Source organism: Macrotis lagotis, chromosome 1 (genome assembly GCF_037893015.1).
Source record: "Macrotis lagotis isolate mMagLag1 chromosome 1, bilby.v1.9.chrom.fasta, whole genome shotgun sequence".
Lineage (NCBI taxonomy): Eukaryota > Metazoa > Chordata > Mammalia > Peramelemorphia > Peramelidae > Macrotis > Macrotis lagotis.
The window spans coordinates 497,509,052-497,525,982 of NC_133658.1; the positions used below are offsets into that span (position 1 = coordinate 497,509,052).

Consider the following 16,931-nt stretch of genomic DNA (forward strand, 5'->3'; position numbering starts at 1 on the left):
ATTTGTTCTTTTTTGTGGTTGTTCATTCATTTTTCAGTCATGACCAACTCTTTGTGACCCATTTGTGACCCCAAATAGGGCTCCTTGGCAAAAATATTGGAAAGGTTTGCCATTTCCTTCTCCAGTGCATTTAGTATAATATATTCTTACTGAAGATTATTGATTTGGATGTCCTTTTGGATTCACATATAATAAGGAGGTGGTGCTAGAATACACAGAAAAAAAATCCTGCCAAGATAAACATCCTGAATTACCGTGCAAATCCAGCAGTATAAATGAAGTTCTTATGTGATTTTTTTTCATATTTCTGAAGATTTCAGGCTTCAGAAGTCTGCAGATTGCAATGGATCTCAAAGGTTTCTGTTTTGTGGCATTTGTCCTGATATTAGTGTTCTCCAGGGCAACTGGTGAATATGTTGGCTTATGTAAGTATCTCATTTTTTTTCAGTACACTGAAGACAGGAATAGAATTGGGAGAAATTATAAGGAATAAAGCAGATAAAGCAAAACAAGGGAGGTAAGCAGGGAGGTGTATACTATCTTTTTAAGTACAATAAGGAAATTAAAGTAGTTCTTAATTTCAAAAATTAAATAGGTAGTAGATTCAACAGACAATTAATTTTAAATGACAAACTATTATTTTCTTCTGAGAAAACTTTTAATCAGTGAAATCAGGAAAAACGGTATCAGCAAACAATGTATCAACCTCTATAGCCTGATATTAATGAGAGAATCTTGGAGACTGAATGTTTGGATGATGAGCTGTGCATAGTCAAAAATGTGGAGGAATAAAGGAATGATTGAAATTGGCTCAGCAAAACATAAAGTCAAGGTGAAGTTTCATTTGTTAAGTTTATGAAAAAGCAACTCAGATTACTATAGATTGCTGAGTAGAATAATATCCAAAACAATATTTGACATATACATTATATGAGAAAAAACAAGAGAATGAATAATAGTCTTATCTAAAATTAGCTTGAGGTTAAAACTATTACATGAAACACTTTTGGTGTTTGACATAAACACCCACGATCCTTAAAAACTATTTTTGTTTCTCTTTAGCCATTTACATTGAAAGAAGATAGTATTTTAAAGACTTGTTTGATGGAAATGATATATCATCATAACTTGAATTTTAGTTGGTGTTGGATACAAATTTCCTCAAAGAAAGAGAAAATAAATAAATAAATAAAATAATTTACATTAATTTTTATTTTTGTTTGAAACAGCTGGTAATCAGTGTGTTGTCCCAGCCAGTGAAAGGGTAGATTGTGGCTACCCTGAAGTCACTGCAGAACAATGCAATAATAGAGGGTGTTGCTTTGATTCCAGCATCCCTGAAGTACCATGGTGCTTCAAACCTCTCCAAGAAGCAGGTAACTATTAATGAGAAATTCTTTATGGGAAATGTTATGAAACATTTAAATATTATATTATGTGCTGGGAGTACAAATAAAAAGTCTAAAGAAACCTTATTCTGGAGAAGCTCATACTTCAATAGCAGAGAAATATATAAAGGAAAGTTGAGCTTCATGGCAGATGAAAAAACCAAGAAGTGAGGATCCAGGAAGCTAAGTGGCAGGACAGATAATAAAGCTTCATAGATCTTGGCGAGTAAAGGGATTCCCTGTCCAATGATTATTGGGATTGTGGTAGTCAGTGTTTGGATCTAAATGGATGATGGGAGGTAGGGGCATCATCAGCTTGGTCTAGTATTCTCAGGATAGAAGAGAAAATATTATCTATTTAAGTACTAATGTGCAAGTATACATTCTTGGATTTGGAAGGTAAATAGGAGGACTCATTGCTGAACAAGAATTTATTCTACAGTATCCTTAACAAGCAATCTTCAAGCTTTCACTTGAAAAGCTCCATAAATAGAGCCTCACCTGAGGCATCCCATTTCAATTTTGGGTAGCTCTAACTGGAAACTTCCTCTTGAGACCCAAACATCACAACACTTGATATGAAGTGCCACACATATTAACCTCTTCATTTACCATATGGTCTATCCTGTGAAGTTTTAAATGGAGTAATCATATTATTTTACCTTTTGAAAGTCCTTTTTGATTTTAAAAAATAATTTTTTTTTCAAAATCTTTCAAGTGACAGTTAGATGGAGTATTGTTTTGTTGGATGTTCTACACTGAAAACAAAAGATTCAGAGACTTCTAAATGTGAACAGTACCTTTGTGATTATCTAGTCCAATGCTCCCAGTTTACAGATGTGAAAAACTAAGGCATAGAAAAATTAAATGACTGGTTCAAGATTAGTCAACAACGGTTGTGGCAAAGTCAGGAATTTGTAGATTCTATATGTAATGCTTATTTCATTGGTAAATTTTGGGATATCTTACCTCTCCTATTCAGAGCTATTTAATTATTTACTTATGAAATTGATCTTTAGAAGAACCTTGATATGTTGCTAAATGGATGTTACAATTCCAGATTTCTTTCCATAAAGAAAAAAATACCATACATTGATATACCACTTTATACTTACTAAATGCTGCTGCATATCTTATTTAAGACTTATAACAACCTTAGAAAATAGATACTACAAGTATTATTACTCCATTCTACAAATGAGGAAACAATCACAGAAAGGTAAAGAAATTTGAATGAAGTTTTAAATAGCTAGGAAGTGCTAAAGCAGAGATTAAAGCTCCACTATTCTTGGAACTGCATATTTCCTTTCATAACCTAAAGTCTATCAATTTTTTTTTCAAAGCAACCAAACCCTCACAAAGCTATTGCCATTCCTTTCCTTAAACATACAACCAAGGTAGATGCATCTGGGGACTCTTTGCAAATATAGTCTTCTGGGTCAATCAAAAGTACTAGGATATATTTTCTAACTTCTAACCTCCACTACATACAGTATGAGCTAGATCAGTGCAGCCTGTCTGTGGGTTTACTAAATGCTTTAGTAAACAAAGCCAAGCCACCACAGAGCTCTCAATAAATGCAAATCAAAATACATTGTCTATTGTTTCAATAAAAACTTTTAATATAAGGTTGGATAGCCCTGCTGCTAGATGGTTGATAGATTTAGTATTGTTTCATAGATTGATCAACTTTTAATTAATTAATATTCAATCTATTACCTTTCCCTGTTGTTTTTCTAGCAAAAATGATGTTTCAATTTCAGCTAATTTTTGCCTCCTCTAGCCCAGGTTGGGGAACAAGCTGTCAACCAGCAAAGTCTAATGATAAAAGGTAGTGCAAGTGATAATTTGAGGGAATTGAGGAGGACATCCTTTATTTCATTTTTAATTTTAGTCTTTTTTGTAGAACCTCTTTGTCATCCATTGAGAGGCTACATTCATATTTCTAGTCCTATATCTCACCTAAGATTAATTATCATAATCTTAATCATCATCATCAGTCATATGCCATCTGTTGCCTTGCTTAGTATCTTATACTAAATGAAAATTCTCTAAGATTTTAAAATGAATATTATTCCAAGGTATAAAATATTATAATTCGGGGGCAGCTAGGTGGCGTAGTGGATAAAGCACTGGCCCTGGAGTCAGGAGTACTTGGGTTCAAATCTGATCTCAGACACTTAATAATTACCTAGCTGTGTGGCCTTGGGCAAGCCACTTAACCCTGTTTGCCTTGTAAAAACCTAAAAAAAAATAAAGTGTTATAATTCTCAAATAATATTTGAAAACAAAAAAAATTACTGCTGTTCTTTTCAGTGAATATAATTGTGAAAGTTTGCTTTAGTTCCTGACAAGTTTGCAGCCTGGTAAGAAGATAGTGATAATGCCACTCATTTTGTTCTTTTAATTTTTTTTTTATTTTTAGAATGCACGTTTTAATGTGAAGATGTCTTCTCCTGGATAACAACAGACAAACCAGTAATCCAATCTTTGTACCTGTACAATGTTCTCAGATGATTATTTCATTTTCTAATCTATCATTTTTTTTGATCAAGAGAACTTCAGTTTAAAAAGGTTTATGTTGAATATGTGAAAAGTATGTCTTAAAGAATTAAAATGGCATACTTAGCATACAGACAATTGTTTATTACTTGGAAGCTTACTTTCTTAAAAAGCAACTGTACTTTTACTCAGATTTTTAAAAAGAGGTGGTGGGGATTGTGTGGTTTTATTTTTGAACAGAATGCTGAAGTTTGATAGAAAAGATTCAGTCTACCTGTTCTTTATCTTTTTTTTTCTTGCTTCTTTAATTTTTTTCATGTCTAAGTATGCATTTAATATGGATTTTACCTTTGTGAATGGACTGAAATATTTTTGGAAGCTTAAGGGTATATAAATAATAAGTCAAAATAATGTCACAAACAATTAAATATCAAAACATTTTGAAGACAAACCTTTCATATTCATGCACTTCATCTGCATGGTTAAGAAAATTGTCATTGACCGAAGATGACTATTTACAGTAAGGCCATTAAGAATGCATATTGCTTAGTTTTCAGAATGATTATTGGAATATTTATATGTATGCACATATATTTATGAGTATTCCTATATCATATATATTTATATATTCATACCTATAAATATAATATACATATAATATTATATATATTATATTTGGAGGAGGATAAAAAAGAGAACATTCTACTAAACTAGTAAGTTGGATAATTTTTTCAAAGTTAAGTTAATTTGAAATATTTTTAGATATTTCCTAATTATAATAAAATTATATAAATATAATTGAATGAATAATCAAATATTGTGTGGTATACTCAAGAAGTCTGAAAAGCTTCTTAAATTCACCTATTTTCCAGCACTTAAATTTTAATTATTCAAAGAAATTATTAGAATTCAGAGAAGTAAATGTATTTTGAATTATTTTAATTCCAGATATTATTCTTGCTAAGCATTGCTTTTTTTTAAAAAAAAGATTCTAATGGAAAATTCATACTAAATATATATCATTTAAATATGTTTTTATACTACTCATAAGTTACTATATATATATATTATATATATGTGTGTGTGTGTGTGTTACAAAGAACTTTTTTTCACATTTGAACCTTTTGAAGTAAACTATTTTAATGAGATAAATGATTTTAATAACATCTTCCTTAAAACCTGAACTCATCCTCCATTTCATGAATTGGGGAACCTATAGCATAGAAGCCCCAATTCAGGAATGCTGTAGGCCAAATGCAGTGTTTTATGTCATATAAATGTTGATATTTCCTCATACTGATTTTCCAACTGCTCAATTTACTTGAGTACTTACTCCTTTACCCCACAACACCTCCACTAGATATGGTCATATCTTTGATTTTTTTTGCCCATAAATATTTCATATCCATCTTTATAAATTCTAAAATGCCTTCATCTAATGATAAACTTGCAACTCCAAACCCTGTTCTTCATCCTCATTGTGAATTCTAATTTCCTCATTTATCCATTCTTTGCCAAGCTCTATACTTGCTACATTCTCTTCTCTAAGCAACCTTACTTTACCTTTTCAGCCATCTTATATATACCTTACTTCCTGCCATATCCTCTATGCTGATCTCTGAACAAGTCATTCCATCTCTCAGATCTCTGCATTTTCTCTGACTATTCTCTGAATTTTCCATGAAAGTCTGAAATGCTCTCCTTCTTGCTTTACACTTACTCACTCTTCTGGCTTTTTTCAAGTCCTAATTAAAACTTATCTTCTAAAGGAAGTATTTCTCAATCTTTCTTAATTCTAGTCCTTCCCTCTAATATTTACTTCCTATTTATAACTATGTATAGCTTGTTCATACATAATTGTTTGCTTGTTGTCTTGCCCTTTTGACTATTATTAGTTCCTTGAAAGCAGGAACTACCTTTTGCCTCTTTTTGTATCCCTAGCACTTAGTATGGACCAGACATTTAATAAATATTTATTGACTGAATGACTGACCAACAATTAGAACTGAATGCTATGAAAGCATAAAGACCAAGTTTCTCCCCAAAGAACAGTTATAGAGAGTCATCTCTAACTCCTCCTTTACCCCACAATAGCTTCATATAGAGATGGTCATATTCTTATCTTTCTCATAAATATTTTTATTTATTCATTTTTGTAAATACTAAAATTCCTTCATATAATGTTAAACTGTTATCATTTGGGACTATGGATATGAAACATTATAGATAACATTAGTTCATTTAATGTGTTGGCAATGTTTACTAAAGTTTTAAAAACTTTATCATAAGGAAGATTACATTAGACAATGGATATGATAAGAAAAGGTATTAATAAAAGTTACTTTGAAAAGAGTCAGATGAAGATTGCTAATTATAGTAATAGCCTATTAAATTCCAGTAACTAGGTTAAGTACTGGGCCTACAAAGAAAGACAAATAACAGTTTCTGTTCTCAAGAACCTCATTCTCAAATAGAGATAGCAGTGGGTTCCCCCATCACTGTGAATTGAGTAATGTGAGGAAATCACAATAAGACAACGAAATATGGAGTTGTCATCCATGACTCAGAGGAGTAAGAATAAATAAATACATGTCTAGTGTTTCTTCCCTTTGTCATTCCTTAAGGGAGCCTTTAATTTTTACCAGAAAGTTGGTCTCTCTCTCCTCTTCAAAGAGAAAGGATGGTGGGCTTACAGCTATTTTTTCCCTTAAGTAGTATTACTCAAGGGGATATAACTTTAAGGTTTTAGCTAAATTTCTGATTTCTATTTTATAGGTTAAGATGAGCTCTAAGTTTTTACCCAAGGCTTAACTCCCTTCCCAACAAATACAAGTTTAATGAAAACATATAGCAAATAGGAAAAAAAAAACATTTATCCAAGTTGATAGCAAAATAGAAAGAAAAGAAAATACACACATAAGCATATATAACAGATACAGAGTAAAGGAACTTTTCTGATGTGAATGAATTAATGTGACTCAATCCAGAGAGAGAGAGAGAGAGAGAGAGAGAGAGAGAGAGAGAGAGTCCTGATTTCGCCTAAAAGAATATTATTCCAAAATCTGTAAGCTGAGACCAAGGACATGATTTAAATTATATATGTTGGCTTCTTTCCAGAGTATTTTCTTTCTTTCAGTTACCTGAAGAGAAATTAGAATCACTTATTTTCTCTCTTGAAGTTGGAAGCCAAAGGAAACTAAAGAGACTCTGCCCATCTCTCATGCAGGTGCAAAGCATTGATCTCCATCAATGAGGAGAGATTTGGGACTCATGTTTCAAAAGAAAAAAATTGAGGAAATAAGCATAGAGAAGAGGAAAATATTTTTTTCAGACAATACGATGGTAGATTCAACAATGAATGATGCAGAGAATAAATTAAACCCACCCAAATCATTAGTTGTTTTGTATATTTTCAATAAAAACTGGTAGGCAAAGATAGAAAATTCCCATTCCAAATAATGAAAGGCTTTATAAAATATCTGGGAGTTCACTTACTAAGGCATACAGAGGAATGGGCATGTTCTTGGGTAAAACAACAAAATATTCTTTACATAAGTGAAGAGAGATCTAAATAACTGAAGAGATTCATTGCATATGGCCTTGTGTTCTATAAATGCCACATTTTTGCTAATGCCCCATTAGCAAACTACTAATATGGTAAAGAACTTTTAAATGAACTATATAGTTTAAAAAAATAACAAAATTCACTGGTAGAATTAAAGATCAATAATTTCAAAGGAAATATTGGGGGGAAAGGAGAGGGATAAGAAAACTAGATCTTAAGCTACACTAGAGTGCATCAATCATTACAACTATTTGATTCTGTTATGATACAAGATCTAGAGGCAAATGAAAATAGCAGTGTTCATTAAACCCAAAGACTCCAAAATGATTCACCATCTGATAAAATACTGCTAAGAAAATTGGAACATAGTTTGGTAGAACTCAGTTTAAATTGAGACTTACAACATGTATTATACCACAATATGCTAGAAATGGACATTTGATCTAGATAGAAAAATGTCTCTTGTACAAGTTAAAGAAAAATGGAAGGATAAACAAATGAATGTTGGATATATAAATGTCTGTCTATGTCTATCTATCTCTGTCTCTGTCTCTGTCTCTGTCTCTGTCTCTACCTCTACCTCTACCTCTATCTCTATCTCTATCTCTATCTCTATCTCTATCTCTATCTCTATCTCTATCTCTATCTCTATCTCATCTGTATCTATATCTAATCTATCTCTATCTCTGTCTCTGTCTCTCTATCTCTATCTAATCTAATCGAATCTATATCTATCTATATCTATACCATCTATATCTATACCATCTCTATCTCTATCTCAATACCTATATCAATATCTCTATTTCTCTCTCTCTCTCTCTCTATCTAATCATCTATTATATGTATATATATATATATATATATATATGTATTAATGAATGAACAAGTATTTCTTAAGCAACTACCATGTGTGTGCACTGTGCTGAGCACTGGAGAAATAGATAGGAAAATCAAATAGTCTCTACTCCCAAAGATCTCATAACCTCTTGAGTAAGACAATAAATATAAAAACTTCCGGTTACAAATTCAAAAGAGGACACAGCAAAGGGTCCTTAAGGTACAACAGAAAGGCAGATGGCAATGTGTATTTTAAAATGTTCTTTCAAATGGAAAAGAATATTCATTTTGGATGTTGAGTATTTGATGATGCCAAAACTTTTTCAGGGAGACCTCTGCCAATTATAACAGAAAATGAGTTCTTATCCAAGCAAGAGATTTGTTTAGTCATTTAGTTGTGTCTAACTCATGATCCCATGGACTATACTGTCCATGGGCTTTTCTTGGCAAAGATAGTAGAGTGATTTGCCATTGGTCAGGGTCATACAGCTAGTAAGTATCTGAGGTCAGATTTCACCTCAGGTCTTCTTGACTCCAGGTCCAATGCTCTATCCACTGAACCATTTAGCTGCCTCAAACAAGAAATTACTAGAAAACTGGAAAGCTTTTGCACAAATAAATAAAATAAATCTAAAATTAGAATTAGAAATATTTTACTAGAGAAAAAAATCTTTCTGGTAAGTTTGTCTGATAATTAAAATATAGAAGAAAAAGTGTCATTCTTCTCAAAGGAAAAAAAAGTAAACCATCAACAGTCATATGAAAAATGCTCCAATCACTAATAATATGATAAATGCATATTAAGATATATGAAGTTCTGTTTCACATTCATTACATCAATAAATTTGGCAAAAATGGTAATTGTCAAAGTAGTGATAGGAGAAAAGGTACAAGATTAATGAAACGTTGATAGAGCTATAAATTGCTATAGTGATTCTACAAAGTAATTTGTAAATATATCCCCCAAAGACACTAAACTAAAAAACAGAGGGAAAGGACTCATATTTACAAAAATGTCACAGTAATTCTTTTAAATGTGGTGAAGAACTAGAAATTAGAGAAGATATTAGAATAAATTAGAGAAGGAAGCATATTTGAGGTATGCTACAAAAGTGAAATTAAATAGGCCCTGGCAACAGATGGAATATGGAGGGGGGATGGGGTAATAGATAGTGAGAAATAGAAGATAATAAAAAGGTTGTAAAGCCAGAGGGACTTGGAGGGTGTTGTCTTCTAAAGTAATTCAGAAGATGTGGTGGGGGGATGTTAGGAAAAATAATGAATTTGCTTTTGGATATGTTTAAAATGTCTGCTGGACATTTCAAATATATTAGATATAGTTGGAGATGAAAGACTGGAATACAGCAGAAAGTTGAGAGGATAGGTAGAATTGAGAATCATCAGCAGAGAGGAGGTAATTAAATGGGAACTGATGATGCACACACATACACACATGTGCGTGTTTGTGTGTGTGTATGTGTGTGTGTGTGTGTATGAAGTTGTATTGTAGGAGAGGAGAAGAAGGTACAGATTAATGAAGGAAACTCACAGTTAGATGACATGATCTGGAAGAGAATCCATCAAGGGAGACAGAGAAAGAAGGGTATGAAAGGTAGGAGGACGAAAACATTGTTCTTAAATCATAGAAGAGAATATCAAGAGGGAAAGAGTGTCCAGCAATGTCAAAGACTGCATAAAGATCAAGAAGAATAAGAACTTAATAAAGGACATTGGATTTGGCAACTAAGAGTTCATTAGTAATTTTGGAGAGAGACATTTCAGTGGAATAATGTCAGAAACTAGATTTTAAGGGACTTGTAAGGGGTAAAGAAGTGAGAGAGAGAGGAGAAACGTAGGGAACTATTGTTGACTTTCTTTTCAAGAAATTTAGATTCAAAAACCACAATAGAGACAGGATGATAGTAGGTATAGGGAAGGATCAAGCAAAGTGTTTTTGAGAATGAAGCAAGCATGGGTTTGTTTTTTAGCTAATAGAGAATGAACCAACAGATAGAAAATTGAAAATAATTGATTGGGAGGGAATGAGGGGTAAATCTATTGAACATGGGATAAAATGGCATCTGATGTTAACCTTAGCAAGTAGTAAGGCAATTCCATCATGTGAGACAAGAGTGAAGGAGGAAACAGTAGCAGAAGGCATATGACAGGAGATGGAGAAGAGATGAGGAAAGAGATCAAACATTTTACAAAATTTGCCAAATACCCATGCTCACTTACCTTTATTGGCTTTATAAGACAAAACAAAAGAAAGAGCAAATACAAAACTGATTTTTGTTTCATATAAAACCTGTTCCATATTTATCTCCAATCTACATGGAACTCTCCCCCAGAAATTTGGGACCTGGTTTCATCTTGATATTCCCCATTCTCTCAAATGAGAAATTTGTCCCACATAGAGTGAGTTCCAATTATTACTTCAGTGCAAAAAGCCATTCAACTGGGATCTATAGAAAAAATATCCCTCTCTCCATAGGATACATCAAAACAAAAAGTTTACCTTTCTATTCTGAGCTCCCTAAAAATCTCTATGGGCTCTTCTAGTATGAGCAGTCCACATAGAGGTCCAGGAAACTTTCTCCAGCTCCCTTTCTCAAAACATCCCAAATTCCCTCAGGGATCATCACAACTGTCAGGGAAAACCAATTGGAATTGTAAACTTTCCCATCAGAGTAAGAAGACAATTTAGCAAAGTAGCAAAATCTATGTTACTTGTTTAAGCATTTTCATCACCCTAAAAAGTTGTAGGGACTTGCACTTTCATAAAAAAAAATCAGCATAGTATAAAAGAACAATCTAAATATTTCTACTAGAAAGAAAAAGTATAGTGATTTAAAATTTTTCACAGTAAACAATACCAGTACTTATACAGGTTTCAATAATATAGAACTTATCAATATATACCAATTCTTATACAGAATTTATGGTACTATAGTAATCAGTATTTAAGTATTTATCATCAGTATTATAAGTATATAAGTCAGACAATCATCAGATGAAAAGTTCATGAAAGTAAAGCAATGGATCTGACATAATGAAATATCAGGATAAAACAAAAACAAAAAGCCTAACTGCATTTATTGTCTTAAAAAAAACCCCAAAACAATTTGTCAGATTCCTCTAGGATCTCAGAATCCCAGAAAGAAATAATGGTTCAGTCTTGTCAGTTTTAAAGATGTAGGCATCCAATTGAAGGCAACACAATCTTCCTTATATAATATGTGATGCAGTGTCCTTCATGTTATGCAAATTGGGTATGCTCCAAAATCCTTCAAGGGTACTTCTGGTTGGGCATTCCCAGAGAAGGTGAAATTGTAATTAATGTGATGGGAAACAGTGGGAGAGAAGAGGGCTCTTCAGTTTTTCTTTGAGTTAGTTGAACCTCATCATTTCTTCAGGTAATTTTGGTTTTCAGTTTTGATGGAAGAAACCAATCTCATTTCAGGTTGCTGAAAGGAAAAGACTGGGATGAAGTTAACATAAGAGGAATTGGAAATCTCCAGCTATCCCTAGCTTGCTATACTAGAGCTTTTGGGGAGTTTCCCTTTGACTGAGATCTCTTTTGGTTGAGTTGAATTATCCTGTTCCTTAACTCTGTATTTTGGCATATTTTTGTATTCTCTCTCTCTCTCTCTCTCTCTCTCTCTCTCTCTCTCTCTCTCTCTCTCTCTCTCTCTCTCTCTCTCTCTTTCTCTCTCTCCACACACTTGAACACACATTTTTTTCCCCTCTGATTTCTGTTTGTATTTCAAATTGGATAAATGGTTTTCTTTGCTAATATGTATTCATTGTGGAACTAGTATTTGAAGGAAAAGGATTAATGTAAAACTTGGGGTCATACATTTCCCAATAATGAACAGTGATCAGAGGGTTAATTTGAATCTGAAAAACATCTTCTAGACTAATACTAGCCAAGGAAGCAGCTAGATATAATTCTTGTTTGGTACCCCTTGTCTCTGAGGAGGGCAAAATAGGGCATTCTAGCACCCTAGTGTCCCTCAGAGAAGGGGGGGAGCTGGAAAAAAAGGTTAGAAATGTTTATTCTACCTTCCTTTAAGCCACATAGCAATGATTCTTTGCTACTTTTGAGTGGCAGCCCATTTCCATTTTCTCTTTGTCTGTCTATAAGCATGTATGTAGTGTGTATGCATGTGTTTGTGTACTTCCACCAAAGAATGCTAATTGCATTATGCCCTCTTCATTGGGCAGATTATTGCCACAGTTGTCAATAGATACTGATTTAGCTAATGCTTCTTTCATTTTCTTAACATATTGATTTTCTCTTGTCACATGCAAATTAATCTTTTAATATCAAGGAAAAGAGTACTGAACTGGAAGTCTTGAAATAATGTCCACTTTGACATGTCTAAATTTTAGCATTTCCTTACCCTCCAAGTGAAACTTTACAAAGGGCCCCTTCCCCAAGTCTCTAACTATATAATCTCTAACCATATAAGCACTGGTCATAACCATATTGGGAATTCACATCCAAGCAATCCAGAATCTTCATGTAGTAATCAATATAACTGTTTCTCTCTTATAATTTGTTTCTGTTTTGTTATATCTTTCTTCACTATGTTCCTCAAAAAAAGCATCAAAACGAACTCATACTCCTACCCCTTAAATTCTAACAGATTAACATCTTTTCCATTTTTCTGAATTTAGGCATCTTACTTATGTCATAAATTTAGATGGTACTGAACCATAGCTGTGTGCTATATATTCTATTCAAATTCTTAGAAAACTTTCTACCAGTGATAAATCTTCATTAATATGATAATTCAGGTCCTTTTACTAAGAGACTCTGTTAGTGGCTAGCACTGTGCCTGTAGTTATAATATGGGCATCTCGTAATAAATTCCTATAATCATTATTTTTAAAAGCCTGAAACTAAAAAAATAAATTTTGAAGTAATATTTGGTGAAGAAATATTGCCACCCTGTGGATAACAGTGAGATAACTTGACATTTTCTTTTTCCTAATACAAATGATTATTAAACACCTCCCTAACTTTGTGCTGCTGCTGGAGCACAGATGATAGCAAAATTGTGGCTCTCAATTCCCCTAAAAGGTGATAGAGAGTAAAAGCATTAATGTTGTGACTTCAGAAATGATCTTAATAATTTTTGAATGACAGCTCCATGATGTAAGGTGGAATTTGTACAAATTAGATTGACTTTATTCAACAAGTAGGAATCATCCAGAGTATATCCATCCATAGAGAGTCCATCTTATGGCTATGATCATAGGCTTGGGGAGATGGACTTTTTTACATAAGGACAAAGAAGCAAGGGACTTTATAGTTTGTTCCAGGTTACCTCATGGTTATCAGAAAAGCACACAATTAAAATTGAGGAAGAAGTTGCACCATCTGTTACTATGAACTTTGGCTATTGTGAAATTCAAAGAGCTATAAAAAAGGGCAGGACTCTAAAGTAGATAAGGACTTTAGAAAATGGAGTCATTTTAGTTACTTTGCTATCTATAGTTATTTCTAAACTTTATTCTTTGAATAATAACAACAAAAAATATACTAAGTGATGACATCCAGGCACTCTGTGTGCAGGTGATACAAAGGAAAAAAGTGACACAACCCATGATAAAAATAAAAAAAAAACCTTACATACCAATGGGGCAGATAACACATATAGGGAATATTTCAGTCTAAGCGGAATAAAAGGGCAAGTGGTAGCTGGTTTGATTATCATTCTCAGAGAGTGGTTGGTTTTGGGTAAGTAAGGGAGGCAGTCATATAAGGAAGATCAATGGGACTGCTGATCATTTAGGAGATAGAATGGGGGTCCTTTTTTGAGGATCCTCTTTCTTTGGCTATCACCTCTGTGCCCTTTTTCTTCCTTTTTGGTAGGCTGGAATTTTAAAGGAGAAGAAGATTCTTGCAGCTGGAGGTATAACAGGTTTAGGCCAGAATACTGGTGAACATTTTATTGCCTTTAGGTAAAATAAAGCTTTGTTCACTAGTTGTTCATGAGGACTATTACGCTTTTATTGCTTGAATGTCAAGTTGACTTGTAGCCTTTAAAGACTGTTCAATCTTTTACTGTTGTTCTGCCTCACTGTCTGCCCCCACAACTTCTACTCTGCACTGCCATCTTCCCTTTGGAGACCTATCATGGATCAGAGTAGGAGAGTTTGCATTATCCAGTCCAACTACCTCAGAGGACAATGGAAAGTAGTAAAAAGGACATAAGACCACAAGCTTTCCCCTGAACCCTAAACCCAATTGGAAAGTGTTGGCAAGATAAAGAGGCATACCATGTAGGTGGCAGAGAAGGAGTAGGCAAAAGGAACTGACCTAATGAGGAAACAGGAAACAAATTCTTGTAAATAATTAAGGAATTGTTCCCATAACCATCTGAAGAGAACTTTTGTGGGATTTTTTTTTAGTGTTGCCAGGGAGTGGGGGGGGGTTGGAGCATGGAAGAGCTATGTGACCTGGGTTTACAAGAAAAGGTCAAAAGAAAGAACAGTAACTTGAACAGGCTCCTTGATTGTCTTTGCCTTTTTTTTGTATCCCCAGGACTGAATTTTTTTCAAGCTTAGTAGATACTGCCCAAGTATACATTTGATGTAGGCTTCACAAATCCAGGTTAATCTCCATGCAAAGATTATGCACCACAGAAATACTTTAGTTGAAGGTAAATCTCTATTTATCATGGATAACCATAAATATATATATTGACAGAGCCTCCTAGAGTCTGACTGATATATATATGTATGTTCCAAGAGTCTTGGTGAAGATCTAAGCTATTAGGGCTTTGGAAATACTCCCTCTATATGTTTTAAGTGTATAAGATATGGGTAAGTTAGTATTTAGAACATTATGTACTCATATATGTATATATATATTTATTTATATTTATATTTATATGCTTTCTGTGGGGGAACTCTGCCTCAGTATGTATATACAAGGATAGGGATTGGATCACAAATTACATTGGTACAGAGAATACCCAAATAAGGATGTTCCTTCTGATAGTATAACTCAGAATTAGATGACTTTCATATCAATAATAAATCTTTTCCTATTTGTTGAAACTGAATTAATTTCATTCTTTTGTAACGATATTTAGTTCTTGCTAAGTCCAGGGAGTTCTCAAAGGAGGTATACTTAAAGCAAAGGTGCAAGGTTTTGTGCTGTCTGCAGGTTTTTTTTCTCCTTCCTTATTACTAATCCCTGATTTTCAATCCATTTCAAACCATTCTCCCACTATTTCCATTTTTTGCAATGATGCCACCAAAAATCAAAGTGTGTAAATAAGTGTCAGGTCTTACCAAGCATTTTGTGGAATTTCTCTACCTCTTCAATTGAGGTAACTGACATAGACACATAAACCGTAGTTATATCGATGATGGTCTTTTTGCAATATTCATGCTACTTGACCAGACCTGTAGTCCCTTCTGGACAATATGTGGTCAGAGGTGTTGTTATAGTCCTTTTAAGAAAGCAAGTGCCCTTAACCATAGGACCTATAGCATATCTAAACAATACCAACAATACCAACACCAGTAGCAACAGCAACAACAGTTTTTAGATCATCTATAAACTTTCATTGACAAACTCTTAGCAGTCTTCATGTAAGATTCTTGTTCAGCGATTAATGAGGGAATATTCTGATGGAAGAACTGAATCCTAATCATCTTAACATTTTTGTTATAGATGCAACCAGAATAAAGAAGGAAATTGGAGATAAATGGGAGGATGCAAAAAGCAAATAAAGGAATTCAGAAATTTAGTTTGATCTAATGACTAAAAGAAAATTTATTTCATAGGATGTCTAGCTCTTTTTTATTTCTGTACTGAAGATAAGCTTTTTTTTAGGTTTTTGCAAGGCAAACGGGGTTAAGTGGCTTGCCCAAGGCCACACAGCTAGGTAATTATTAAGTGTCTGAGACTGGATTTGAACCCAGGTATTCCTGACTCCAGGGCCAGTGCTTTATCCACTATGCCACCTAGCCACCCCTGATGATAAGTATTTTTAAAAAGACATCCACAAATATAATTATATTTGCAGCAGGTACAATGATAGCAGCTGCAAAAGAAAGGAGTAGGGAATTCTATGAAAAACTCTCTAAATTTAACTAACATATATTCTCATACTTGATAGTTTTCACAAAGTTGAGAAAAACTAAGAAAAGCATAAGAAAATGTAACAATCTCATACCTTTATGTTATGAACAATTTCTTGAAGAAAATAATTGATACTGGGCACAGAAAAAAGCAAATAGCACAAAATAGATTGTATTTTGACAAGAAAACTTTATGAATGATGTGTAACTTTTCCCTAAATCAATTGTCTGTATATAGTCAGATAATCTACTTGTCAGTGAAGAGATCAGAATTCATAAAAAAACAAGATGAGAAAAGGACAGGCTGATAAGAAATAGCTCTATCTTGAACCTCAGGTAATCAGTAATAAGGAATGGGGAAATTGGGCATCAGAAAATATATCAATAACAATTATAATAGTATCATATTCAAGTTAAACTTTGTAAATCTAATTTTTAATAAGAAGGTCAGAGTCCAGAAATTCCTTACTCAATAAATATTTGATTTTCTTATCAAGCGAAGAGATATGGAAGACAAAAGCAATAACTGCTTA

General features: G+C 33.3%; 1 protein-coding gene across 1 annotated transcript; it reads left to right on the forward strand.

The window, feature by feature from the left end:
• The first annotated feature begins 297 nt into the window (after window positions 1-297).
• Window positions 298-4,029, forward strand: LOC141506815 (trefoil factor 3-like). Its single transcript, XM_074213917.1, has 3 exons — window positions 298-425; window positions 1,230-1,376; window positions 3,814-4,029. The coding sequence occupies exons 1-3, from the start codon at window positions 344-346 to the stop codon at window positions 3,825-3,827; spliced, it is 243 nt and encodes an 80-aa protein (XP_074070018.1). The 5' UTR covers window positions 298-343; the 3' UTR covers window positions 3,828-4,029.
• The last annotated feature ends 12,902 nt before the right edge of the window (window positions 4,030-16,931 follow it).

Excerpts from the sequence above, each read along its gene's own strand:
- LOC141506815 (XM_074213917.1), top strand. The coding sequence starts at position 344 with ATGGATCTCAAAGGTTTCTGTTTTGTGGCATTTGTCCTGATATTAGTG. Across the intron at positions 426-1,229 it reads TGGTGAATATGTTGGCTTAT|CTGGTAATCAGTGTGTTGTC; the intron begins GTAAGTATCTCA and ends TGTTTGAAACAG.